Raw genomic sequence first — 26,872 nt, 5'->3', positions numbered from 1 at the left:
AGTAACTACTGACAGAATTTGGGCATTGGTCCAATTTACAGTCAAATCCCACAGAAGTTATTATGTCAAGCACATTATTGCTGAAAGCACAGTGACTGTTAATGGATTTTCTGTCATTAGAAATCACAAATGAAAAGCTCTGACTCTAACAAAAAAAAACACATCAGTAATTACCCTGGCTTCAAATTCAAGATCATTCACAACAAAAATCAAAATAGGTCAAGATGGATGAAAGTCCATCAGTTCTATTTCATACTCCATCACAATTACAGTAATTCAAGATTAGTGTTTTACACATGCAGATATACACTGTACTCTGACAGATTTAAACAGACTGAAGTATCATATGGGTTGTCAAGTTACTGGTTCAAGCCAATGCAGCATAGTCACAGAGTCAGAGGCTAACGAATTTAGTTACACATTGGGGAGTTTCACAGGAGATTTTGCATTCTCCTCTACAGATTGCACTTCATAGAATCTCTGCAGTGCAGATAGAGGCCATTCGGACCATCCAGTCTACACCGACTCTCTGAAGAGCAACCCATCCATGCGCACACCATGGCTAATCCACCTGGCCTGCATATCCCTGGATATTGTGGTGCAATTGAGCATAGTCAACCCACCTAACCTGCACATCTTTGGACTGTGGCAGGAAAACTGAGCACCCAGCAGAAACCCATGCAGACATGCAGAAGACCAGCAGTGAAAGAGCACCAAGATCTCGAAGAGTTATAAGGACTGAGGAGAATGCAGCGATGGAAGGGGCCGAGTGCTTGGAGGGGATTTCACCATATCTTAAAGTCCAGTCTTTGACAATAATACAGCCAATAATGGTCAGTATAAAAACTAATGATTCTTGTCACTCCAAGGGAGCATTGGAATGGTAAAATTCAACAAGCAACAATAGTAGGACAGCATATAAGCTGAGGCAGGGCTTGGTTACAGAGGTGGATGTAGAACAGTGTTGGTAATGAACTAACAAGCAAGATACCCACACCGTGTTGGAGTCATATACAATTAGATGGGACATCCATTGCCTTTTCTTGCTGCATAGCGTCAGAGAAATTCAGATTCGGTTTCTGAGCAAAGCCTACTTTTCCTGAGGGCCACTGTTGTTTGAGACTTAAACCTTATCACTGCAGAAATATGAGCTTTACATTTTACAGAATAACCCACATGTGAGTTAATCCAGGTTACAAGTAGCTTGCTGAAAACATCTGTTAAAAGCCCATGTCTGGAAGGAAACCAAACACAACCGTTGTTATTATAAGTATTGAGAAGATTAGAATAAACACAAGATTATGCTGTTAACTGTTCATTCACCTGTCTATATTTTCTTGCTCATTGCAGAGTTGTTAAGAATATGTAGTCAGGACATTCTTGAAGAGAGGAATGTGCAATATGCTTCAGCAGCTGCTGAATAAAACACTGAGCAGTTTTGCAGTCCATGGATCTTGCCATCAGTTGGCCAGATGTTGCCCTGGCCTGGATTTAAAGTGAGCCAAATCCATTTCCAGGAACGACTGAGACCTGAGCCCTAAAAAAACATCTAGGTGTCAAGCCGCCCCCAACTAAACCTGTGACAGTTCTTCATAGATCAGCTTTCAATTGTAAAATTGCAAAACACTAAACACAAATATCCAGATGCAACCTTCAATACAAGAATAGAAACTGTCCATAAACAACAATAATAAATCATTTAAGAATTGTAAATTAGCTTCATATGCTGACAAAGCACCAACAAGAAGAATTTACAGAGTCTACTTACGGACTCTAACTAATACTTCAAGGACATAGTGCTTAGAAGACAAAGCACAAATCTGAGTGTCCAATAATTTTTAATTCTCATTCTATTCTTGGTAATGGTTATGGTAATCACTATTGCAAATATGCTCATTTCTCACACTGAAATCTGTAGCACTTTCACTTCACTGAGGTCTGTTGAGAATATCTGAGCCACTTTCAGCATACTGATATATCTGAATGACTGAATTACTAGAAAGCCCTTCCCCCAACAGCTTTGTCACACAACTACTTCATGCCTTATCAAAGTTTTTTCATGCTCAAGGGTGTGTGAGGCAATTTTTATCACTTGACATCGAGGAGGAGGATGGTTAGTTATGGGACATCATAGCCATTAATAATTTAACTTAACTATTAGCATTTCTCTCCGTTAGCAAAATTGATTAGCTAAGGTAGGTTAACAGAGACCAAGTACAGATCAGCCATGGTCTAACTGAATGACTGACATGTCTGAGGGATTCAATGTCTTGCTCCTGCAATTCAAACAGCTCATGCATCATTTGCAATCTAATTTACCACCGGGACCAGTACATCATAGTGCAACTGCGGAACAATTTAAACTAATGTGTCATCAAAATATTGTCCCAAACAGCATTACGCCTATGCAGGAAAAATACTTGCTCACTGAAGAAATTCCAGAACTGTATGCACAAGGATAAAGAAAAAAGAATCAGTTAGGCATTTCATAATTGATAACTATTTCATTTAAAACAAAAAAAAAACCCTCATACCAGGACATGCACCAAGTTTGAACACAAAAGACTATAATTTCAGAACAGACTCCTCTAAATGCTTCTATTCTGGAAGAAAGTGCAGAGAGTAAGAGATTGTGGGCAGATGTAAATCCTATTGCCATGCCTCATTAGATTTAAATATTTTACAATAGTTTATTTTTATATCCCATGCCTATTCATCTAAATACATTACTTAACTCTTAACACACTCTAAAAGTCTTACATCTTTGCTCCATGAATTGTCTCGTTACGAGCAGAGTGTCTAAGGAAGCACCATGGGAAAAAAGCTGAGGAGTGCGACTACAGGTTTAAATCTTTGCAAGAGAGTTAATGCAGGCACAAGGGACAAATGTAAAAATCAGTTTTTATTTGAATTGCAACAAGGAAACTATTGTGCAGAAATCCAGTCACTCCAGTGGCATAGAGAGCAGAGGAAAGCGCATGAATGAAACACTAACTTTAATTATTTTAACAAATGTGTTCAACTATTACCTCCACATCGCTGAGAAACACAACCTGCAAAGCTACCAAGTCATTGAAAGTCAAGATGACTTGGACCCGTGGGCCTCAGACTCAGTTTATGGAATCGTTTTAAATCACAGTTGAACTCACTTACTTGGCAAGAGTGCAATCCACCAACTGCTTTTGCTTTGCAATGCTGGGAAAGACACTTGCCCATGTCTTTAAGTGTGCAATTTTAAAAAAATATATACTAAGTACTAATAACTGATCCAAACTCAAAAAATTCAAAATACTATTTACTCGAGATGGTCTAACAGCAGGGTGACTCAATGTATGCAACACCCTCAAATCATTCAAAAACTGCTCCAGTAGCTGACTACATGTGTCAGTAACTGTGCTAACAATGTGGGCAGCCATCCTTTGAGTCATGTCTACTGGAAGTTGTAGCTCCAGTTGCTTAAAACAAACATTAAATACACAATATCTGGAAATTGCCTAGTAACACAAACGATCCCATTTAACAGCCAAAAACTGACAGCTGGTTACCACAAAATAAAAGGCATTACAGTTTGTACATATTGTCCCATTTAGATGGAATATCCAGAATTAAAAGTCACAACTATAACAGAGACATGAAGTCATTCAGTAAACCACAGGAAGCGGTTATGAAAGAAATGGAGCTATTCTCCGTTGCAAAGTCGACTTTGTAGTTTTCTGTTTTCAACAGAAAGTCAGCTTTAGTAATTCATGTTGAGGGGCCAGGTTTGGAACCTGTTCTCTATGGAAACTATATTATGTGATCTCTTATTTCTATCTGAGAGCGCACACGGTGCAATATTGCAAATCATCTATTTACTGAGGCAGGAGTCAGTTTCTCTTCCAAAATTGCATTTCAATACAAATTCCAGTCTGCTCTCTCGACTTCCTAACCAACTCCCTCTACTGGGGGAAAACCAACCCCCTTTAATTTTAAGAATATTTCACACACTTATCCACAGTGTAAAGAACTCTGCTTTTATTTTATTTTCCAAATGAACCTGTTCCAAGATGCTAGTGCACACTTTTGGAGCTGGTGGGACTGGTACAGAAGTAAGAGCACTACCACTGCACCACAGAAGCCCCTGGAAAGCCAGCACTTTTTTTTCAAATTTCCCAATAAACCTGTCTGGATATGTTTTGATATATCTCTGGAGGACATGGCACTTGAGCCCAAGCCTTCTGGCTCACAGGTAGGGGCATAGCCATTGCTTTACAATAGCTCCTGGAAAAGCAGTCCTTTTTAAAAAAGTATGTTCTAACCAAAGTGTTCAGTGATATTAGTACTCACCTCTGGAACAAGTGGGAGTTGTACCTGGGCCTCCTGGGTCAGATGTAAATACACTACCACTGTTCCACATGGGCATCTGGAAAATCAGTCCCTTTTATTTTTCCCTGATAACCCACCACCAAATCACCATTTCGACAAGCTAAAGAATGAACAATTAACAAAAGCTACCTTATAGGGCAGTGCAACACCAATAAAATTAAGGGGAGGTAGGGATGAGAGGGAGGAAATGAACCTGCAAGAGGAAATAATGCATCACAGCCCCCATGGGGCCCACCTCTGTCGAGAGTGTTGATGGACACCACGTGCTCCATCTCCAGCTGAGGGAAGAGAGGGAGGCAGTCAGGAAATATGACCCCGTCCATGGCCCACCTGGACCGGTTGATTTTACACACCCCTGGGGCAGATGGGACTTGGAACTCAGGCCTCCTGGCTCAGAGATATGGAGACAAGCACTGAGCTACAAAAGCCCTCCGCCTGGATCTTTTTTAATATCCAAAAGTACTCTTACTGAACTGAATGTTTTCTCCCCCATCAGTGAATTACCTGTGGTATATTCCCGTCCATTAACCACCACCAGGTAAATCACCTGTGCCTCCCATTTGACTAATCTGTGTACAAAACTGGTTGAGGGCAATGCAGACCATCACAAGTGAAGGAGATTAATTTAGATAAATGTGAGATGCTGCATTTGGGAAAGCAAATCTCAGCAGGACTTATACACTTAATGGTATGGTCCTCGGGAGTGTTGCTACACAGAGAGACCTTGGATTGCAGGTTCATAGCCCCTTGAAAGTGGAGCAGCAGGTAGATAGGATAATGAAGGCAGCGTTTGGTATGCTTTTCTTTATTGGTCAGAGTATTGAGTACAGGAGTTGGGAGGTCATGTTGCGGCTGTACAGGACATTGGTTAGGCCATTGTTGGAATATTTTATGTGCAATTCTAGTCTCCTTCCTATCGGAAAGATGTTGTGAAAGCTGAAAGGGTTCAGAAAAGATTTACAAGGATGTTGCCAGGGTTGGAGGATTTGAGCTATAGGGGGAAATTGAATAGGCTAGGGCTGTTTTTCCTGGAGCATTGGAGGCTGAGGGGTGACCTTAGAGGTTTACAAAAATCATGAGGGGCATGGATAGGGTAAATAGACAAAGTCTTTTCCCTGGGTGGGGGAGTGCAGAATAGAGGGCATAGGTTTAGGGCGAGAGGGGAAAGAGACCTAAGGGGCAACACTTTCACACAGAGGGTGGTACGTGTATGGAATGAGTTGCCAGAGGAAGTGGTGGAGGCTGGTACAATTGCAACATTTAAAAGGCATCTGGAAGGGTACATGAATAGGAAGGGTTTAGAGGGATATGGACCAAGTACTGGCAGGTGGGACTAGATTAGGTTAGGATATCTGGTCATGGACAAGTGGGGACGAAGGGTCTGTTTCCATGCTGTACATCTCGATCACTCTAACTCCTGATGTTTCAAAAATCTATCCACCTTCTCGAAATACTTAAATGATCTCACCTCCACAAGTCTTTGTGGTGAAAGGTTCTAGACAATTACTACTCCGAGAGAAGAAATTCCTTCACATCTCAATTGCAAATGAGTGACGCCTCATTCTGTAATGAGCTACATGCTCTAGTTTGAGATTATCACAGTGGTGGAAACATCATCATTGTCAAACCCCCTTAGAATCTTGTACACAGTTGCATTTGAGGAGGAGCCAGGTGTCACATGACGAACAAAGGAGAAGGCCAATACAGTGACATGAAGTAAATGGGGAAGGGCTCGTTTGGAGTATAAGGACCTGTTAGAGTGGCATAATGGCTCAGTAGTTAGCACTGTTGCCTCACACAGCCAAGGACCTTGGCTTGATTCCAGCCTCAGGCAACTGTGTCTGTGTGGAGTTTGCGCATTCTGTCTGCATGGGCTTCCTCTAATATATGCAGGTAAGGTGGATTGGCCACAGTATCCAGGGGTATGCAAGCTCGCTGGGACGTTCTTCGGAGGGCTGGTGTGGATTCAATGGGCTGAATCGTCTGCTTCCAAACTGTAGGGATTCTCACTCAAATGGATTTAAAGGATAATATATCATCATTAATTTTGGCTGTGCCTCAGGTCATCTAAATATCCGGCCTATAACCAACAGGTTCAAAAACAGCTGCATCCCCGCTGCTTTTAGACTTCTGAATGCACCTCTCAAATTTCAAATCTCATGCTGATCTTGCTTTCTTGTGCACCTTCATTGTGGTCGTAACTGTGTATTCCTCACACAAAATCTGATCTCTGTTTGTTATGATCTGCAGGCAAAGCAAAACTTCACATGTGACAACAATACATCGAATCAAATCACATCAAATCCAAAAGGGCATTTTGTGGAGTCCTCTTCCCATCGTGGAACTTGACATCTGATTCTGCAATCCTATGGAAGGCGGCGCATTCGCTCGGTGATGTTTGCCATTTGCTAAAAAGGAGCAAGCAATGTCCTACAACAGAAGAAGGGCCTTACTTCACACAAACTTACCATCAGGGATTTTAACACAGAACTCCGACACTGCATTTTTCCCAGTGTGACTGACTACAATTGGTCATAACTTGCCCTTTAGTTTGCGTCATGCACTTTTGGAACAGAAACATATTTGAGTAGGTTTACAAGCACTCTATCCCTACAAATCCCAGCGGCATGAAGTTAACAGGAAAGTAAAGAGTGCGCTCTGCACTGGCAGCATGTGAAGGTCAAGCTGCTGCAGTGACTCCTAGTGGTCAATACAGTTTTCACTTCTCAGGTTATGTGTCTCATATACTACTGGCAGAAGGAGTATCCTTCACTCGCTCATTCACTTGGCCTTATCAGACATAACCTCGACCAGTTTTTTCCAGCATCGCAGCAGACATACATGTTAAACTTTTACCACGCTATTCCCTGCAGACTTCACAGCTTTCCTACAGCTGACAGGCCTACTGTTCTTTCTTGAACAGGATGAAACAAAATATCAGAGAAAAGGACATTTTCTCATATTTGCTGCATATAGATGGCTACATAGAAGAAGGAGCAGCACACGAGGATAGGATGCTACCTATTGCTTTGATGTATATTCTTATGAAGCAGTTTCTCAGCTTCTCCCATCATGGTTCTTACAGAAAGTCAGTGATCATGGTGTATGCAAGGTGTCTTTGATCATGATACCATCAAAGCACAGAAAATGGACATCAAAAGAGCCCGTGCATGATGTGTTCCCAGCTGCCTGCAAGTCAGAAACACCAGTGTACTTGTGTGCACTGCAATGCTAACCCTTGCTTGTGGTCAGGGTTAGCTGGCTGCCACCATCCTCTGTCCTTGACTGATCTTAAGGCTTAGTTTTTTTTAAACACAGTGGCAGAGGTAAACCACAAGTATCAACAAGAAATTAGTTTTTGTCTTTAATAAGCTGTACTTTATTGCATGATAGCAATCAGATAAAAGTCATATTTGCAAATTAAACATTGGGCTGAGGCTTACTTTATTTTGGCCAAGTCTGAGTAGCATCAAGTTTTTCAGAATTTTTCTCTGTGCGAGTTCTCTCACTGTACTTTCCACATTAATGACCTACACCATACCCTATGGCAACTATCCTGTTAGATTCTGGCCCCATCTTACAGCATGCTATTTCCAGTACAACTCACCAAATTCACCAGCATCCCTTTCACCTGCACCATCTTTAAATTATTGCTGTGCACCTGGAGCCACCCTGCACGATTTGCCCTGGAGATTTGCCCTGGACTTACTTGGCAGAAAGGGGGTTACTGGCACCTCACTTTGTTGGGGGGACCCTAAGCTCCTGCTGCACAGGGCGGTATAGGCCTCGGACTTCAGTTCGTCCCCCCTTCCCAGGACCAGCAGAGGCGGCCATGACACCAGGCTATGCCAGCTTGGTCGAAGGTTTCCAGTCCAGTCAGACCAGTCTCAGCCATCTGGAGGAGTAGTTGTATTTTTAGAAGAACATCAAAAATGACCTTCTCCAATCCGTCAGGGTAAGTGGCACCAACTTTCGCTGAAGCCTCACAATGCTCTCTCTCTCTGCTACTGGACCCAACTCCCACAAAGTTTAGGCTATACCACTCTCACTGTTGCTGACAACATTTTGCTCACAACAACCCCAGTTCCCCACATCCAATAACCCTGCATGCCCTCTGTTCTGCCTACTCACTCACTTGGCACACATGTCCACCTTTACTATAAAAAAAAAGTAACACCCCCCCCTCCCACTTTCATTTCCCTTTATACCTGCCATTCTCTCATTCCAGGAGGAAAACAGCCCCCAATCGGTCAAGGCAATGGCTGACATTTGACCCCTCACGCCTTATGAGGGGAGGATCCGGACTCCGAATGCCCTGAAAGGCTGACTGTCCGGATCCAAGCTTGTAGACTGGTATCAAAGGCTGCCCTTGACTTACTGTGCCAGAACCCGATGAACAAAGTCCATCCCCCTTCAGGTGACTGAGTGCAGCTGACAACCATGACAAGCTTCATTCCTTGTGCCTGCTGTAAACAGTACAACAAGACAGAAGTAATATGAGCCTCATATCCCTGGCTTGGCAAAAGACACAGACAGGACAGAGCAATGCATAGAATCTCTACAGAGTGTAAAGAGGCCATTCAGCCCATCACATCCACCCTGATCCTTCACAGAGCATCTCACTCACAACCAACCCCCTACCCAATTCCTACAACCCTGCATTTACCACTGCTAATCCACATAGACATTACGGGCAGTTTAGCATGGTCAATCTACTGAACCTGCGTGTCATAGGGATGTGGAGAACATCCAGGCAGGCTGAGTGTGACTGAGCACTCTAAGAATGAGTGAGGGGTCCAGAGATGCAGCCTGGTCTAGTCCCTACGCTGGATGTGTGTTCCTGAGCACAGTGTCCTTGTTGCAGCATTACTATGAGTATGGCCAGTGCAGCCCAAGGTGTAGCACTGAAATGCAGAAGGGTCCTGTATAAGAATCGGAAATGCCCATGGGAGTTGTTAGAGACTGGCACATGTTGGATTCCAGGAGATACGAGGTGCATATGGCAGTGCCCATGGAGCATACCATGAGGTGCTGATGCCTGTCTTCTGACACAGCGGCATGTTGCTCACAGTGAGCTGAACTCGCCAGGTACCTGTTCTGGTTTCCACTCAGAAGTCTGTCAATGTCTAGATTAGTTGGTGAATTTGGTAAGATAGCAAGCTGGATATTAATGAAGCAAGTAGTGCTGACAACAAGACTCTTCACAAGCAATAATCCCACCTTAATTGGCAACTGGCCACTGCCTAGAGAGAGACCTTCCCATGCTGCTTGTGAAAAGCATTCAAAATGGAGTGAGAAGATTCTGAGGTCAAGACAGGTACAGTCCAGTTCTGCCACTCATCTGACCATAGGCCATTTTGCTGAAGAATCCACACATTGTTACCTCGACCAGGAGGAGAGTTATGGATAAAACTCTTCCCCTCCCACACAATTCTAAAATGATCTGCCTTTCCCACCAAGTCCTCATAACTTCATCAGACTGGTGGAGCTTTGTTCAGTTTCCACCATTAACCCTTGCCGAACCTTTACCTTCCACAACAATCCTGACTGAACTTTGGTATATCACCCCTGCTATATTACCACAACTTAATTTAGGTGGAACCCAGGTCCTATTTAAATACAACAGGCCAGTACCACAGGAAACTACTTGTCAGTGGTAATCCGTACCATGTGACGCATGGGAGATGGAACAATAGAGAATGCAATGTGATGTCGATGGCTTTAATAATCCCACATTTAGACCCAGCATTTAGCAGAGCAATTTGCCAAGGTCATGGAATCACAATGGTACAGCCCATTAATCCATGCTGGATCTGTGTATAGCATTCCAGTCAGTCCTATTCCATTGTTCCAACTCTGTAGCCCTGCACGTTAATTTCCTTCAAGCGCTCTTCCATATATTGCTATGGCTCTGAGAGGGTTAATATAATCACATAGGTGATGAGTTCTACTGTACAGCCTTTATGATAAACTAAAATAAAAAATGGGTCCTACAATCACACTATGGAATGAAAATATTTCAAATTAATACACAAGAGAATATTTGGTATTTGGGCTGAAGCTGCATACTGATACAGTATCTTCCAACAAGAAAACTGAAAAGGAAGCTCAGTCCCCGATGGAAATCTCCATAAAGGGTGAAGGTTCACAGTACAGGATGCCACCGAGGCAGAGAATTATAAATGAGAAGGATCGAATTAATCCGCTGAGTTGGTGCCAAGATTGAATTGGAAACACCAGCTGACGGGAGGGAAAAAAGTGGGGCTACACTGGAGAAAGGCAGAGATTGCAGGAAACCCTCAGCAAGAAGGAAGATGGAGAGACAGTCAAGAAGGATTGCTGTACACGGCACATTAGAGGTCAGAAATATCAAAGCAGGAAGATTCAAAGAAGCAACAGCAAAAAGGAGATAGAGAGAAACACAGATGATTATAATTGTGTCAGTTGTTGCCTCTCCTTGTCGTGACGATGTGGGGTTTTACATGTATGTTATGGTCTGGGGACAATGGCAGAGGTTCTGCTGTTCTCTACATCTCATAGCTGACCAGGAATCTCTCCAACTCTTCCCACTTTCTATCGATGCGACAATTAACCTGTACGTGCATGTTATAAACAGACCTTCATTGACTGGAGCGGGATTCGAAACCTAGCTCAGAGGCAGGGATACTATCCTCTGCACTCGAAGAACTATTACATCATTGGAATAAGACACTTAGCAATTATTAAGCTTTTCTTTAAAAAAATAAAACTAGACTCGCTCCCTAAATTCCTGGAAATGTTCATATAAAAATACATGGAATAGTAGGAACACCAGCATCAAAACTAGGTGCTACAGTTTTGCACAATGAAACAGCACCAGATGTTCTGGGCCAACAAAATAGTTTTCCATCTGTAATTCTCTTTTCAAAGTAGTATTAAAAGTTTGGACTGAATCATACCCATGGAGCCTCATGTGAATCCCAAGCGTTTTGGAATGTTTAATCAAACGTAATTAACTTCAACATGAGGCAATATAACTACACTGTGGGAATGTATCCAGCACAGATATCACTTGTTGTCTCAGGAAATAAATACTGCAGACTTTCAAAACATACATGGTAAGCACAAACCATTTGACTTCCACGTTTCTGAGTTTAGCCTTGCACTCAAGATGGGATTAGCAGCGACAGTGTGTTACTGCACCCTTCTATGTGGTGCTTTCAGTAAGCTGGAAAAAAAGACAGGGGAAAGGATGAGGAAAAGGTAAGGGAAGTGAGAAAGGAGACTATGGCAGAGGATGAAATAGAGAGTGTAAGAGAGGAAAACAAAAGAGACAGGAGGAAATGTAGAGAGGGGAAGTAAAAAGGTATTAAAAGACTAGAAAAGGAAAAGCTCTAAGTTGAGGTAAAACTACATTTGAAACAAAGCAAATCCTCCAAGTCACAATGAATGGAAAGAATGGGAAATCTTACAAGAAGTCATTCATCTGCAAAACAGAAAGCTTCTAAGAACACTGGTTCGGAGAACACGTCTGGGCATCTGTCTCATATATGAATTCTTTTTTTTAAACTCTACTCTGAAGAATGCAATGGCAAATGAGTTACTGATTACCATCTCTGGGATTTTAGTGTACAGTGCAAGTAACTGGAGACACGAATCATTGGGAAATCAAAGATCCAAATTCAAACTTTCCACCACTAAAGTTTCCCCTGCATCATGACTGGGTCTGTTGAAGACTGGTGTATAGAGATAGATTACTCTGATTAATCAACATTATCTTAGAATATGGTACAGTGAACGAGATCTTGGAGCATGTTTCCTTCAGCATTCCCAATGCTGTTAACTAATGTGAGAAAGGGCTTGTCACTGGTGATAAACTCCAATAACTGCTCCAGTAGATGACCAACTGCAGAATAAATTTTACCAGCATTTGTATTCCACTGGTACATCTAACAGGTTGATGAGAACAAAAGCTTATTTCTTGCATAGATTCGAGAGGTTACTTGGAAACATAATGCACAGAAAAGTCACTGGCAGAGGTAGAGAAGCCAAAGGCTCTTTAGACCTGGTTTTCCCTCCACCCAGTTTCGCAGTGAGCCAAGCTGCCCCACCCGTTAAATTGGCAAGCAAAGCAGACATCCTTTTGATCTCCATTTGACCTGGATCAACGGAGATCAGGTGCACAACTACTGAACTACCAAGAAAGTAGCTTTTAAATCAAACATTACTTGCTCTGCTGACGACCTCACTAAAGCCAATGATTTAATGTGACAAGATGATGGCATTGTGCGATTTCGCAAAAAGTTTGTACGTACACCAACCAGATGTACTTCTGTGCCATGTGGGCTTCATTCAAAAATCTGTTCCCTTGCTTTGATAGCTGTAACAGTTGAAGTGAAATGAGCTTAATATATAAGCTATCCCCCGGAGTGTGTCTCACTGCAGGAACTGCTGACAATTTGGCATCAAACTCCAACTCAAGGAAACAATGATGTCGGTGAATAGGGAAAGTGAACAGAAGTAAACGACAGAGGTGGAGGCACATGTGTGCAGAGCTTTGGAGCTAATGGAAGTAACTGCCGCAGACTTAAAAAGGGCATTCATTTTGCTCCCTCTTACTCTCCAAACGCTCAAAGCTCATAGGAGTGGCCTTGCAGAAGATGTTTTATTGCCCAATAATGATAATTCCAACATTGCTGAACATAAAAAAAACACCTGCACATGTTCATGAACTGATTCCCATTCTTGTTACTCAGACAGTCTGTGGCTCAGCTGAGATGTTTACATTGGCTTCAAAGACTGTGAGAAGCTATGCAAAAGTGCCAATTGGAGGCTAGTTGCTGAGTTAAAGTTAAGTGTTACATACTGGAAATTCCTTGTACATCCCTAGTCTTTGTCCTTTTTGAGAGGTCTCTGTTTTCATGCAGCAAGAGAACTTTACCAGCATTAGTACCTGTGTTTGGGATTGAACAGTTATTGTTGTCACCAGAATCTATGGCTGTTAAAGCAGGTATGAACTCAAATATATACTTGCCATCAGAATGATACCATACTGCATTCTTGTTGTCTACCACAGAAACTGCACTGGAGGTAACCAGAGAGGTGCTCTTTTTACCTTCATCCACCTGCTTTGTCACCTTCTCAAAGAATTCAATGAGGTTAGTTAGACATGACCTACCCTTCACAAAACCACATTGACTATCTCTAATCAAATTATTCCTTTCCGGATGATTATAAATCTTATCTCTTACAACGTTTTCTAACACCTCACCCACAACCAAAGTAAGGCTCACTGGCTTATAATTACCAGGATTGTCTCTACTCCCCTTCTTGAACAAGGGGACAGCATTTGCTATCCTCCAGGTCTTCTGGCATTATTCCTGTCGACAATGATAACAAAGATCAAAGCCAAAGGCTCTGCAATCTGCTCCCTGGCTTCCCAGAGAATCCGAGGATAAATCCCATCCGGCCCAGGGATCTTATCTATTTTCAAACCATCCAAAATTGCTAAAACTTCCTTGTTATCAACCTCAATCCCATCTAATCTAGTAGCTTGTATCTCCGTATTCTCACTAACATTGCCCTTTTCCAATGTGAATACTGATGAAAAGTATTCATTAAGTGCTTCCCCTATGTCCTCAGATTCCACACACAACTTTCCACTACTGTCTTTGATTGGTCTTAATCTTACTCTAGTCATTCTTTTATATCGATATACCTATAGAAGGCCTTAGGGTTTTCCTTGATCCTATCAGCCAATAACTTCTCGTGTTCCCTCCTGGCTTATCTTAACCCTCTCTTTAGATCTTTTCTGGCTAACTCAACTCTCAAGCCCCCTAACTGCGCCTTCATGCCTCATCCTCACAGTATCCTACTTCCTCTTGACAAGAGCTTCAACTTGTTTAGTAAACGATGGCTCTTTCTCGTGACAATGACCTCCCTGCCCGATAGGTATATACTTATCAAGCTGTTCCTTGAATAAGCTCCACATTTCAATTGTGCCCATCCCCTGAAGTCTTCTTCCCCATCCTAAGCATTCTATATCCTGCCTATTCTCATCATAATTGCCTTTCCCCCAGTTTTCGCTGCGGTATATACCTATCCAAGCCCATTGCTATTATAAACATAACCGAATTGTGGTCACTATCGCCAAAATTAGATTAGATTAGATTACATTACAGTATGGAAACAGGCCCTTCAGCCCAACAAGTCCACACCGACCCGCCGAAGCGCAACTCACCCATACCCCTACATTTACCCCTATACCTAACACTACGGGCAATTTAGCATGGCCAATTCACCTGACCTGCACAGCAGTGCTAACCACTGTGCCACCGTGCCGCCCACTAAAATGCTCACCTACCTCCAAATCTAACACCTGGCCGGGTTCACTCCCCAGTGCCAAATCCAATGTGGCATCTCGCCTTGTTGGCCTGTCTACATACTGTGTCAGAAAACCCTCCTGCACACATTGAACAAAAACTGATCCATCTAAACTACTTGAACTATAGTATTCCCATTCAATGTTGGGGAAGTTAAAGTCCCCCATAACAACTATCCTGTTACTCTCGCTCCTATCGAGAATCACTTTTGCTATCCTTTCCTCTACATCCCAGGAATTTGGAGGCTTATAGAAAACTCGCAACAGGGTGACCTCTCCTTTCCTGTTTCTAACCTCAGCCCAAACTATCTCAGTGGATGAGTTCTCAAATATTATCTCAGCTGCTGTAATACTACCCTTGATTATCAATGCCACCTCCCTTTTACCATCTTCTCTGTTCTTACTGAAACATCTAAATCCAGGAATCTGCGACAACTATTCCTGTCCCTCCTCCAGCCATAACACTGAAATCGCAAGTACCAACCAATGCTGCAAGTTCACCCACCTCATTCCGCATGCTCCTGGCATTGAAGTATACATATTTCAAACCAACACCCTGATTGCTGGTGCCCTTGGCACTGGTGCCATAAGTGGCACCTTGTAATCTTTGCACTGCACTCATGTGAGGACATGCAACAACAAAGCTAATTCAGTTCAATTCAAAATGGACAGATTCGCCGAGAGATTCATGAAAGGAGCACATCCAGTGAAGGACAGCATTTATGGCAAGTGAATCTCACGCACGCACCCCATGATGTTACGCTAAAATGGAAAGAAAGTTAGCTGCACTGTCACATGAATTGACCCAACAAAGTCTCCATTAAGGGGTAGGACCAACACCCTCCCTGTTAAGAGAACTCAAGTCCAAACACAAACTACAAGGAAGAGGGAGAATCTGCTCTGTAAGGACTAATTTAGATGTATTTTCCTGTAGCAATTAAAATTATTTACCTGGTATTTTCTTGACCATTCAAGATTGAGGATGTATCTGATGATCAAATGGAGCTTTAGCGGAGTAAACTACAGACTAAAATACAAACAAAATATTTCTTCCATTTGGGAAATCAAGATTCAAGGGGATAGAATCTTCAAATTAGAATTAGGAGGGAAATTAAGAAGCTGTATTTCACACAAAAGACAGTAGGAATTTAGAATGCTCAACAAAAAGGCATCAGCGTTGCCCTGGGTCTCTTTTGGTGGTTTTCAAGACACAAAACAATAGCTTTTTGTTATACTAGTGTGTCGAGGAGAAGGGTGCAAACAGATGAAAATGAAGGTGAGCAGCTGATCATGGTTGCATAGCAGAGCAGAACCTGATAGCCATGAAGTCCATGAAAAACTAATCGAGATCCATAGTTAACAGGGAGTTACATATCATTCATTTCAACATGTCAAAAATAAAACTGGCCTCAAATAGTAAATCATAGTAATTAAACTCTGACCAAATGAGAAACTTCGCTGAAAGCATGAGTGCACCTCAGCCAGGATCATCACCAGATCAACTCGTAAAGAGAGAATTGGTTTTGCCCACTGCATTGCTGCCTCAGTTTTAATAGGTCCAATGCTGTTACAAAGATTTAAAGTTTTTTTCAATATACAAATGCAAATAGAACATTTATTCATTAGCAATAAATGTTGGCCCAGCCAGCCCACATCCCCTGAACGAGTAAAGAAAAAAATTACTAATTGTAGTGGACGTTTCCAAAAAGGCTACTTTGCTAAGTGTCTCCAGTTAGCAAATGTCTATCTAAATAAGGCTTTTTGTAAGGAAACAACTGGATGTTCCTGCATAGGCTTAATACTGCAGAAGCAAAGCACAAATACAATTGTTATTAATTTGCTACAAGTCCACTCCACCAACAATCTGATTTTTCTGTTGGTTTAGACCAACAATCAAGAGATGTGCCATAGAGTCATACAGCACAGAAACAGACCCTTCAGTCCAACTTGCATGTGCTGACCAAGTACTCTCAACAGAACTAGTCCCATTTGCCTGCATTTAGCCCATTATCCCTTTAAACCTTTCCTATTCATGTACCTGCCTCAATGTCTTTTCAATGTTGCAATTGTACTCCACGTTCAAACAATGTACAAAACTATAACTAAATTCAATGAATTACAATTTTTTGGGCTGCTAAAAGCCCAGCTAGAAAATAAACAAAGGTTTGCATTTCTACGGCACATTTCATAATGTCAGGATACCCCAATTTGCTTTTACAGTCAATAGAGTGCAAGTCCTGTTGTTCAGAGAAAAGTACTCCATTCACGTCCTGAGAGAAATAGAAGCTTCCAGCAGCTGTCAGGATTGGCTCGTTGTAGTGTGCAGATGAGACATTGAAATGCTTTGTCACAATCCCAGGATGTAATCCATTAATGAGAATTACTACACTGCAAATATATCACCAATTACAGATACAAGGGCCAGACTAAACCAAGAGACAATGGGGAACCATTTCTCATCCGAATCTCCCAAAAGACCTTTCAGACAGGAGGCATAATGGGGTTGCAAGTTGCTTGCAATACCAGTGCCAACCTTTTTTTGGCTAATCAACTCCTCCTCTGATTAGTTTTGGGATTTGGTTTGACAAATGTCTGAAATCTCCAAAGTCTCATGCAAAGAGATATTCTTCACGTGTAAACATAACAGCCAAGTTTGAACTGAAACAGAATGATCTCAGAAAATTATTTCCATTGGAATACTTTCTAGCTGAAAAGGCCAGAACCTTACAATTCTAAAGCTGTTATGCTGGTAGAGTTGTTGACAGCATGGCAATCGACTGAACTAAACACTTGCACTACTGAACAAATGCAAACTCTGAGAAATATTTGATTTCCAAAGTCAATCTGTATTATAAATCATTAGGTCGGAGGGTTTCTATCTCTTGGTCAGTGCAGACTAGATGGGCCAAATGGCCTCTAACTGCACAGTAGGGATCCTATGATAATTATTGCTAATGTATTTCAGTGGGTGCATGTGTATTTGAAACATGGCAAACATGGTGAGAGAAGGCTTGAATACAAAAGAGAAACATTTAATTTTTATGGCAAGTCTCTTTCAAATGTATTACAGTGGCTTTCAGAAAGTGTTGTACCAGAGGGGAAAGAAAATGATATTTCAAGGACATATGTAGATTGAGTAAAAAAGCATCAGAAGATAAGAGAGTCTGATCTAATTACATTATTTCTTCTTTTCCTGAATGTATTTGACAACATTCTTGCTTATTCGAGAACTAACAAAAACATTTCCTTTTCCTTTTTTCTTTTCTTTCCTGTAGTTTTTCTTCCCCTACCCCAATCTTTAACTTCTTAGCTGACCCAGTGGGAACAGAGAACAGATGCGAGTCAGAGTCCAGCCCAGAGTGGGAGACGGGTTGGAGACTTTGCCAGCGTGAGAGGAGAGTCCAGGACAGAGGCCAGTGCGTGGAGGGAGTCAGAGTCCAGGCCGGCCTGGGAGACGAGCCCTGGAGGCAAATTGTGGGCCAGAGACCAACGTGAGAAGACAGTGAGGCCACGGGTTCTGAAGCCTTGCAGGCACCAACTCCGTGAAAAGGACTATAACTTGAGTATATTTTAAAAGATACTTCTTTCATATTCTGGACTTGGAGTAATTCATGTACATTTTAAAACTTTACATTCCTGAGCAATACTTTTTAAAAAAGTATCTGTACCTAGGTACTCTGTACCTAAGATGGTGCCAAAGCAGCAACATTACAAATTTTTCACTGCACTCATTTGAACATACGTGACGATAAAAGCTATTCTGTTCTACCTTCTTGGATCATTTTCCAATCCTCGAGGAGTAGGTACATGAACACCCCTGTTAGGAAGGCAGTTCCAAGAATATTAGAAGAAAGTGAGGACTGCAGATGCCGGAGATCAGAGTCGAGAGTGTGTTGCTGGAAAAGCATAGCAGGTCAGGCAGCATCCAAGGAGCAGGAGACTCAATGTTTCAGGCATAAGCCCTTCATCAGCCCTTCCTGATGAAGGGCTAATGCCCAAAATGTTGATTTTCCTGCTCTGCGGATGCTGCCTGACCTGCTGTGCTTTTCCGGCACCACACTCTCGAGTTCCAGAATATTAGCCCAGTGACAACAAAGGAATGGTGATACAATTCCAAATCAGGATGCTGGTGTTCCCATTCATCTGTCCTTGTCCTACTAGGCCTTACAGGTTCTGAGTTTGGATGGCGCTGTGGAACAAACCCCTTATTTATAAATATGTCGACCATGTGATGCCACTTTCAAACGCCCTACAACCACTTTTCACAAAAGTGGGTTGGGGGTAAGTGAGTAGAAAAAAATGATGCTCCAATTGGAAACGAGGCTAAATGTCTGAAAGCAGCAAAGAGCCAAAGTGGATGGTCCTGATCAAAGAGCACCAGTAATGGAGACCACACCCAAAACAATCTGCAAGAAACACAGAGAATGCACAGAGAGAGAGAAACAGACTTAGTTTCCAGTCCAATATGACTCTCTCCACAGATACTGCCTGACCCGCTGAGTTTATCCAGTATCTTCTGTGCTTCCTGCAAATTTTCAGCATCTGCCATATTTTGCTTTCATCCAAGGAAGCTGCGACCTGTTGGTCAGTAACTATCCACCAGTAGTTTCAGCACAGAGCTGGATGTTTGAAGATGGTAACAAATCTACATATGTTTTAATGTGCTTTAAAACAACTTCATTGCAAAATGACATTGACACCGTTCCTTCTGACTCAACCCAGATTCCATCACAAACAACTGTGGATAACAAGTTAATTCATCACTTAAAAAGTGATCAAGTTAAACTCTTTCTGTAGCATATTAGATTTCAAGGATACTTTGAATTCATGTTTGTTTTTCTGTCCAAACTAAAATCCAACAAAGCAAAGAGTGGAATATTTGTTCAATTCTGGCCTCCCTGCTATAGGAAAGATGTTGTTAGCCTTGAAAGGGTGCAGTAACGACGTTACAATGACATTGCCAGGATTGGATGGTTTGAGCTATAGGGAGTGGCTGAATAGACTGGGGTTGTTTTCCCTGGAGCATTTGAGGCTGAGGGATGACCTTATAGACCTTTATAAAATCATGAGGGGCATGGATAGGGTGAATAATCAAGGTCTTTTTCCCCAGGGTAGGGCAGTCCAAAACTAGAGGGCATAGAATTCAGCTGAAAAGGGTAAGATATAAAAGGGGGCTAAGGGCCAACTTTTTCATGTAGAGGGTGGTGCGTGTATGGAATGAGCTGCCAGAGGAAGTGGTGAAGGTCGGTACAACTACAACATTTAAAATGTATGTGGATGTGTCCATGAACAGGGACAGTATGGGTCAAATGCCAGCAAATGGGACTAGATTAATTTAGGATATCGGGTCGGCATGGACGAGTTGGACCGAAGGGTCTACTTCTGTGCTGGACATCTCAATGACTCTATGACAACGCGTATGCAATGGGATGTAAACTTATCACAAGTTAAGTTATAGCTTACCAGTAAAAGGGCAATCTTGCAGAGGCAGATTTACAAATGGTTTCTATCTTAATTTTGGACAGAGTTCTTGCTCAGGCACTCTTTCTGCTACATATTCCAGCAGCAGTTTGTGATTCAGTATTTGGAGCCAAATACATGCTTCAAAATACTTATATTACATTTTAAATATGAAAATAAAAGTAGTAAGGAAAAAAATTATTTGATCTTTGCACCTTAGCTAATACTCAAATGAATACTGACTTGAAAAGTTACTAAATAACAGCACATATGGAAACCTTTTCAATTTGTGCTCTAGCCATTGCAATGAATTACAAAAACTTGCCATTACTACACTGTTGTTGTCAAAATAAGCAATCCCAATGTTTAGCCTGTGTTCTCTGGAAAGAACTGGTCATGGTTCTCAGCAGTCTGTTATTAGACTTCTGAATGGATCTCTCAAATTACAAATCTAATGTTGATTTTGCTTTTTGTGTATCTTCTTTGCAGACATAACTGTGTATTCCCTCACTCTGTTCCATCACCTGGTGATATTTGAATGGTATGATCTGCCTGTACTGTATTCAAAACAAAAAACTTTTCACTGTACTTGGGTACGTGTGGCAATAACAAATCACATCAAAGTTTCATCAATCACATCAATAAATCAATAACTACTTCGCCCTGCCCACTGTCACTCTTACGTCAGAATCATTGAGGTTTTCCAACACAGCAACAAAATTCAATTCAATTGCATAATCGACACTATCAGAGTGGGACACTTCATTGTTATAGATCATGCGGGTCATCGATAAGGCATTATTAACAGATTCATTTGAGAGATTAGGAATGGAGTCTGGGTTTTCACTTCTAGCTGATATTCCCAAATATGCTTATGCAGGATTTACAGCACTCATTTCATGGAGACAGGAATGTGTGTGTAGTACATTAAACAGCCTCTAGACTCTGACCAACCATGGACCTCAGAATTCGTCTCTTCTAACCCATCTCATTTTTATATTGTAGGAGCGGTAATTTATACATTGTTGAACACGCATAGTTCCAGTTTACATAATAAATCGCTTTGAGCGTAAATGTGACCGTTTATTTACAAATCGGAGCTTTGTATTATACAATCTAGTTACATATTGTGCAGATGTTGTGGTTCACCAAGATGTCAGGACTTCGCTTTCTAATGAATCATGTACAAAGCAGCTGATGCCATTAGAGTGTGCATGTGAATCATATGAGCACAGGAAATAGGAGCAGCACCCATTCAGTCCCTCAAACCTGTCCTACCATTCCATAAGATCATGGCTGACCTTCCCCAGCCATAAGCTCCTCCTTCATGCCCACTCTCCATGGCGACAGCTCCCTGATATTTCAATAATCTTTCTCTCTCCTCCTCAAATACTCTCAGCAATTTAGCCTCCACAATTCTCTGGGTAGAGAATTTCAAACATTCACCACCCTTTTGAGATCCTTTGCATCTCAGTTTTAAATCATTGTCCTCTCATTCTGTAACTATATCCCCTGGTTTGACATTTCCCCACAAGTGGAAACACCTTCTCAACATCCTCCCTGTCAAGCCCCCTCAGAATGTTTTATATTTCAATAAGATCACCCCTTATTCTGCCAAACTTCAATGAAAAAAGGCAAAACTGTGCATTAATTTTCTTTTAGCTTTATGAACAAAAATACCCAGATCCTTCTATACTGTACATTTTTGGAGTTGCTCTCCATTTAACCAATAGTCTGTCTCTTAATTCTTCCTAAGAAAGTGCATGGTCTCACATTCTCCTATATTAAACTCTTCCTGCCAAGGTTTTGCCGATTCACTCAACTTATCTACATCCACTCAGACATTCCTCAAAGATGTCCTCCCACCTATGTTTGTATCAGCAGCAAATTTCAATACATTATACTTCAAACCATTAATGGAGACAGTAAATAATTCAGGACCTAGAACTGAACTTTGTGGCACTATCTTCCCAACCTGAAAAAGACCCATCAATCCCAATTCTGTCTTCTGTGCGTCAGCCAATGCCAATCCATGCTAATACATTACCCCTGACCTCATGAGCTCCGACCTTGTGTAACACCTTTTATGTGATACCTTATCAAATGCCTTCTGGAACCCCAAATGGAAATATCTACCAGTTCCTTTTCATTAATTCTTCTTGTTATAACCTTAGTGAATTCAGCAGATTTATAAAGCACGATTTCCCTTTCACACAACCATATTGGCTTGATTGAGCTTGATTGTATTTAATGTTTCTAAATGTCCTGCTATTTCTTCTTGAACAATAGAGTCCAGCATATCCCACATACATGGACATTGAGCTATGAAACAGTTTGAAGAGCACACATCATTAAAGAGCTAAGTTGACTGCACCTAACTTAAGTATTCATTTCTCATTCTTGAGGAAATTGCTCTATGTAATTTATTGATGCAAATTACTTTGCTAATAAGTTAGATTCATAGCAGTAAAATAGACAGAATATATGGTATGGTCTGCTTTTGAGCAACAAGTTGAGCAATCAGTGCCTACAATATTAGCAAAACCTTTCCAATTTTTGCACACTTTCAAACCAATCTGATTGACTCATGCACATTGCAGACAGTAACATAAAAGCACAATTAAACTTACTGCCCAGGTTTTTGAGAGCCTGAATATTGGTGCACTTTGAAGACCTGAGACCACAGCCATGAGAGAGTGAAGGTTGTTTAATTCGAGCAATTTCTGGAATGTAGAGAAAAATAAATCCAATATTTCAACATCTTCACAGCAAATCAAAAATCAATAAATCAGATGCCTCCAATTCAAATCGGTTACCCTCTTAACACGATGCTTCTACGCAAAATGCTCTTAAAGTGATATTGCTGGAAAAATGTTGAGCCCTTGGGAAACACAAAGCATATACACTCACTCCTAGTTATCCATTAAATTACTACCCGTGTATTCATCAGTTGGCCCCAGACTTCATTTTATTTTCCCAATGACTGATCTAGACATTCATAGAACAATACTGCACAGGAACAGGCCCTTCAGCCCACAGTTTTGTGCTGAACCGATGCCACAACAGCGTGGGAAATGGGAAAGTTACATACAAATGATGGATACTGTTCCTGTTACCCAAGGGAAGTCCATGTCCCTGTCCCCTGGAAGTCCATGTCCCAAATGAGGATTTGGTGTATTCCACCATTAAGTTTTTAAAAACATTCTGCACTGTTTCTTAGTAGAAGCTTAGTAAGGTATTTAAACAGGCAGAGAAGTGGAACATTTCTATTTAGATTTAAAATACAAGTCTTGTGAAGCCAGCAAATTATCTCTTATAACTGCAACTGATTGATTTGAGCATATTTGACCAGCACTGCTTGTGGACAACAGTTAGAACGAGATGCCTAAAATGTTTCTCTTAATTCATCTGGTTTTCAGATTCCCCTCCTGTGGAGGTGTTGCTGGAGTGAGTTAGAATCTGGCCCTAACCTAAGCACATGAACCCCAGCGTTGTACCTGTATACCAGCTCAGGTGAAATCGACACTCCCTACAAAGCCATGGAGATTAGGCCTTGAACCCTGCTGGTCTATATAGCTCTGCTAGTTTCTTCCAAATTTGTACCCCAAGGCAAATTCTAATCAAGTGTTTCAGAACTTTTTATATTCTTCTAGAACTAAAGGAATTCGACTTGAAAATTGCAACCTGTTAAAAATATCTACGATATAGATTTATATGAATTTTTTAATGCAGCGAATCTTAGATTCTTCAAAGAGGAGAAAAAGACTAAGGAGCAACAGCAGAGATAATGCCAGTGTGATATCTAAGCTTTCAGGAACCTTTCAGGATTGAGAGATACAGCAATGTAGAGGAGTGTTGGAAAAGCTTAAATTTAAAACGTTCAAAATAAAAAAGTTTAAATTTAAAATTTACATCTTGGTAAGATTACTCTTAGATTACACGCAGATTAGGACCAAGGAAGCCAAAGGCTTTCAGAGTAGCAAGTAAATAGAGAAATAAATAGGACACCAAATATCGAGGGCTGAAGAGTTCAGGCTGGAACAAAGTAACTGAAGGAATTGCAGAGGTAACAGATTTGTAACCAAGAGGGAAGCATTGGAATTCACTGCTTACAAGACAGGAAACAGAATGAGGGCTCCTTAGATAAGGAGCTCAAAACTGCTCAGAATACTCCAAATGTAGTCTGATCCAGAGCTTTATACAGCCTCAGCAGTATATCTCTGCTCTTCTATTCCCCCCTCTTGAAATGAATGCCACCATTGCATTTGCTTTCCTAACTGCCAACTGAAAGTACACGTTAACCTAAAGAGAATTCTAAACTAGGACTCCCAAGTCCCTTTGTGATACAGATTTCTGAAGCTCTCCCCAATTAGAAAATAGTCTATGCCACTATTCTTCCTACCAAAGTGTATAACCTCATGCTTTCCTACATAGTACTCCATCTGCCACTTCTTGTGTGTCCAAATTCTACTGCAGCCTTCCTACCTCCTCAAATCTTCTTGTCCCTCCACCTATCTTTGTGTCAGCTGTAAATTTAGCAACAATACCGTCAGTTCCTTCAGCCAGATTGTTAATGTGTAACATGAATAGTTGTGGTTCCAACACGGACCCCTAAGGAATTCCACCAGTCACTGGCTGCCATCCTGAAAAAGACCCCTTTATCCCACTCTCTGCCTTCCACCAGTCAGCTAATCCTCAATCCATGCTAGCACTTTGCCCCTAACACCATGGGCTCTTATCTTATTCAGCAACCTCCTGTGTGGCCTTCTGGAAACCCATACAGTCATGTCTATTAGTTCTTCTTTGGCTAACTTGCTCATTACCTCCTCAAAGATTGCTAACAGATTTGACGATTAAGCCTTGTTGACTCAACCCTATTTTACCATCCTTCACAATCTCATGCTTAATAATGGACTCTAAAATCTCACCAATGACTGAATTCAGGCTAAGTGGCCTATATCTTCTGCCTCCCTTGCTTCTTAAACAGGGGTGTTACATCACCCATTTTCCAATCCTCACTGACTCCAGTGATTCCTCAAAAGATCACTACCAATACTCCTACAATTTCATCAGCTATCTACTTCAGAACTCTGGGTGTAATCCATCCAGTCCATGTTCAGATCTTTCAGCTACCCCAGCACCTTTTCCTTACTGATTGCCACTGCAATCAGTTCTGCCCTCTGACTGTCAGCACAGTTAGGAATGAGGTAATATTGACTTGGTAAAAGCAGGTGGTATTAACAATGGACAGGATGTAGGATAGAAGCTTTATTTGGGGGTCGAAGAGGACACACTAATTGCATTGCTTTATATGTTTTAGCAGCTGAGAAAGTAACAGAATCAAAGGCAAGGGTAGAAGTTTTCATTGAGAAGTCAAGTTTATTTATTTTTATGTTCAATTTCATGTCATTTCACATTATTTTATCTTACTGGCACCTCATTGACTATATTTGAAAATCAATTGGAGTATGATACATAAAAATATCCGAGTGAAAAATACATGAACAATATAACAAAGAGCTACTTTGGATAGAAATAACTTTTAAACATGCTAAATTACCCAAGCAGATCAGCAACAAATTTCTTACCTTAGCTAGCTTTATAAAATGGCTCAGTGTTTCTGCTCTTATTTTCAAAGTCTGAGCAGTGAGGATCTCTCGAACAATCCAGAAACTGACCTGTGGGGAAGTGCAGAAAGTTTCACCATGAAATTTAGATCTAACTGTGGATTGAAGAGGGACAGGAATGGTTGTTGGAGGTTCCTGGTTACAGATGTTTCAGTAAGATTAGGGAGGGTGGTAAAAAAGGAGGGGGGTTGCGTCGCTAATTAGAAATGGTATAACGGCTGCAGAAAGGCAGTTCGAGGGGGATCTGCCTTTGGAGGTAGTATGGGCTGAAGTCAGAAATAGGAAAGGTGCAGTCACCTTGTTGGGTGTTTACTATAGGCCCCCCAATAGCAGCAGAGATGTGGAGAAACAGATTGGGAAACAGATTTTGGAAAGGTGCAGAAGCCACAGGGTAGTAGTCATGGGCGATTTCAACTTCCCAAATATTGATTGGAAGCTCTTTAGATCAAGTAGATGGGATAGGGCGGTGTTTGTGCAGTGCATCCAGGAAGCTTTTCTAACTCAGTATGTAGATTGTCCGACCAGAGGGGAGGGCATATTGGATTTGGTACTTGGTAACGAACCGGGACAAGTGATGGGCTTGTTAGTGGGTGAATATTTTGGTGATAGTGACCACAATTCTGTGACTTTCACCTTGGTTATGGAAAGAGATACGTGCGTGCAACAGGGTAAGTTTTACAATTGGAGGAAGGGTAAATACGATCCTGTAAGACAGGATCTGAGGAGCATAAGAAAGGGATTAGGAGAGCTAAGAGAGGGCATGAAAAATCTTTGGCAGGTAGGATCAAGGATAACCCCAAGGCATTTTATGCATATGTGAGAAACATGAGAATGACGAGAACGAGGGTAGGTCCGATCAGTGGGAGACTGTGTATTGAGTCGGAAGCGATAGGAGAGGTCTTGAATGAGTGCTTTTCTTCAGTATTTACAAATGAGAGGGACCGTATTGTTGAAGAGGAGAGTGTGAAATGGACTGGTAAGCTAGAGGAGATACCTGTTAGGAAGGAAGAGGTGTTGGGCATTTTGAAAAACTTGAGGATAGACAAGTCCCCCGGGCCTG

The 26,872-nt window shown here is 41.5% G+C and overlaps 1 protein-coding gene across 4 annotated transcripts in view; it reads right to left on the bottom strand.

Moving 5' to 3' along the window:
* Positions 1-26,872, bottom strand: part of LOC122564867 (ras-specific guanine nucleotide-releasing factor RalGPS1-like) — a 706,864-nt gene that overhangs the window by 473,892 nt on the left and 206,100 nt on the right. For all 4 annotated transcript variants that reach the window (XM_043720237.1, XM_043720241.1, XM_043720239.1 and 1 more), the window contains 2 exons: positions 25,774-25,863; positions 22,816-22,908 (listed from right to left, as the gene is read on the bottom strand). In XM_043720237.1, the coding sequence (XP_043576172.1) occupies positions 22,816-22,908; positions 25,774-25,863 (183 nt within the window). The remainder of the gene's footprint in view (positions 1-22,815; positions 22,909-25,773; positions 25,864-26,872) is intronic.

The sequence above is a fragment of the Chiloscyllium plagiosum genome, chromosome 30 (assembly GCF_004010195.1).
Source record: "Chiloscyllium plagiosum isolate BGI_BamShark_2017 chromosome 30, ASM401019v2, whole genome shotgun sequence".
In the NCBI taxonomy this organism is placed as follows: Eukaryota; Metazoa; Chordata; class Chondrichthyes; order Orectolobiformes; family Hemiscylliidae; genus Chiloscyllium; species Chiloscyllium plagiosum.
This window is presented reverse-complemented; position numbering and strand designations above follow the sequence as displayed.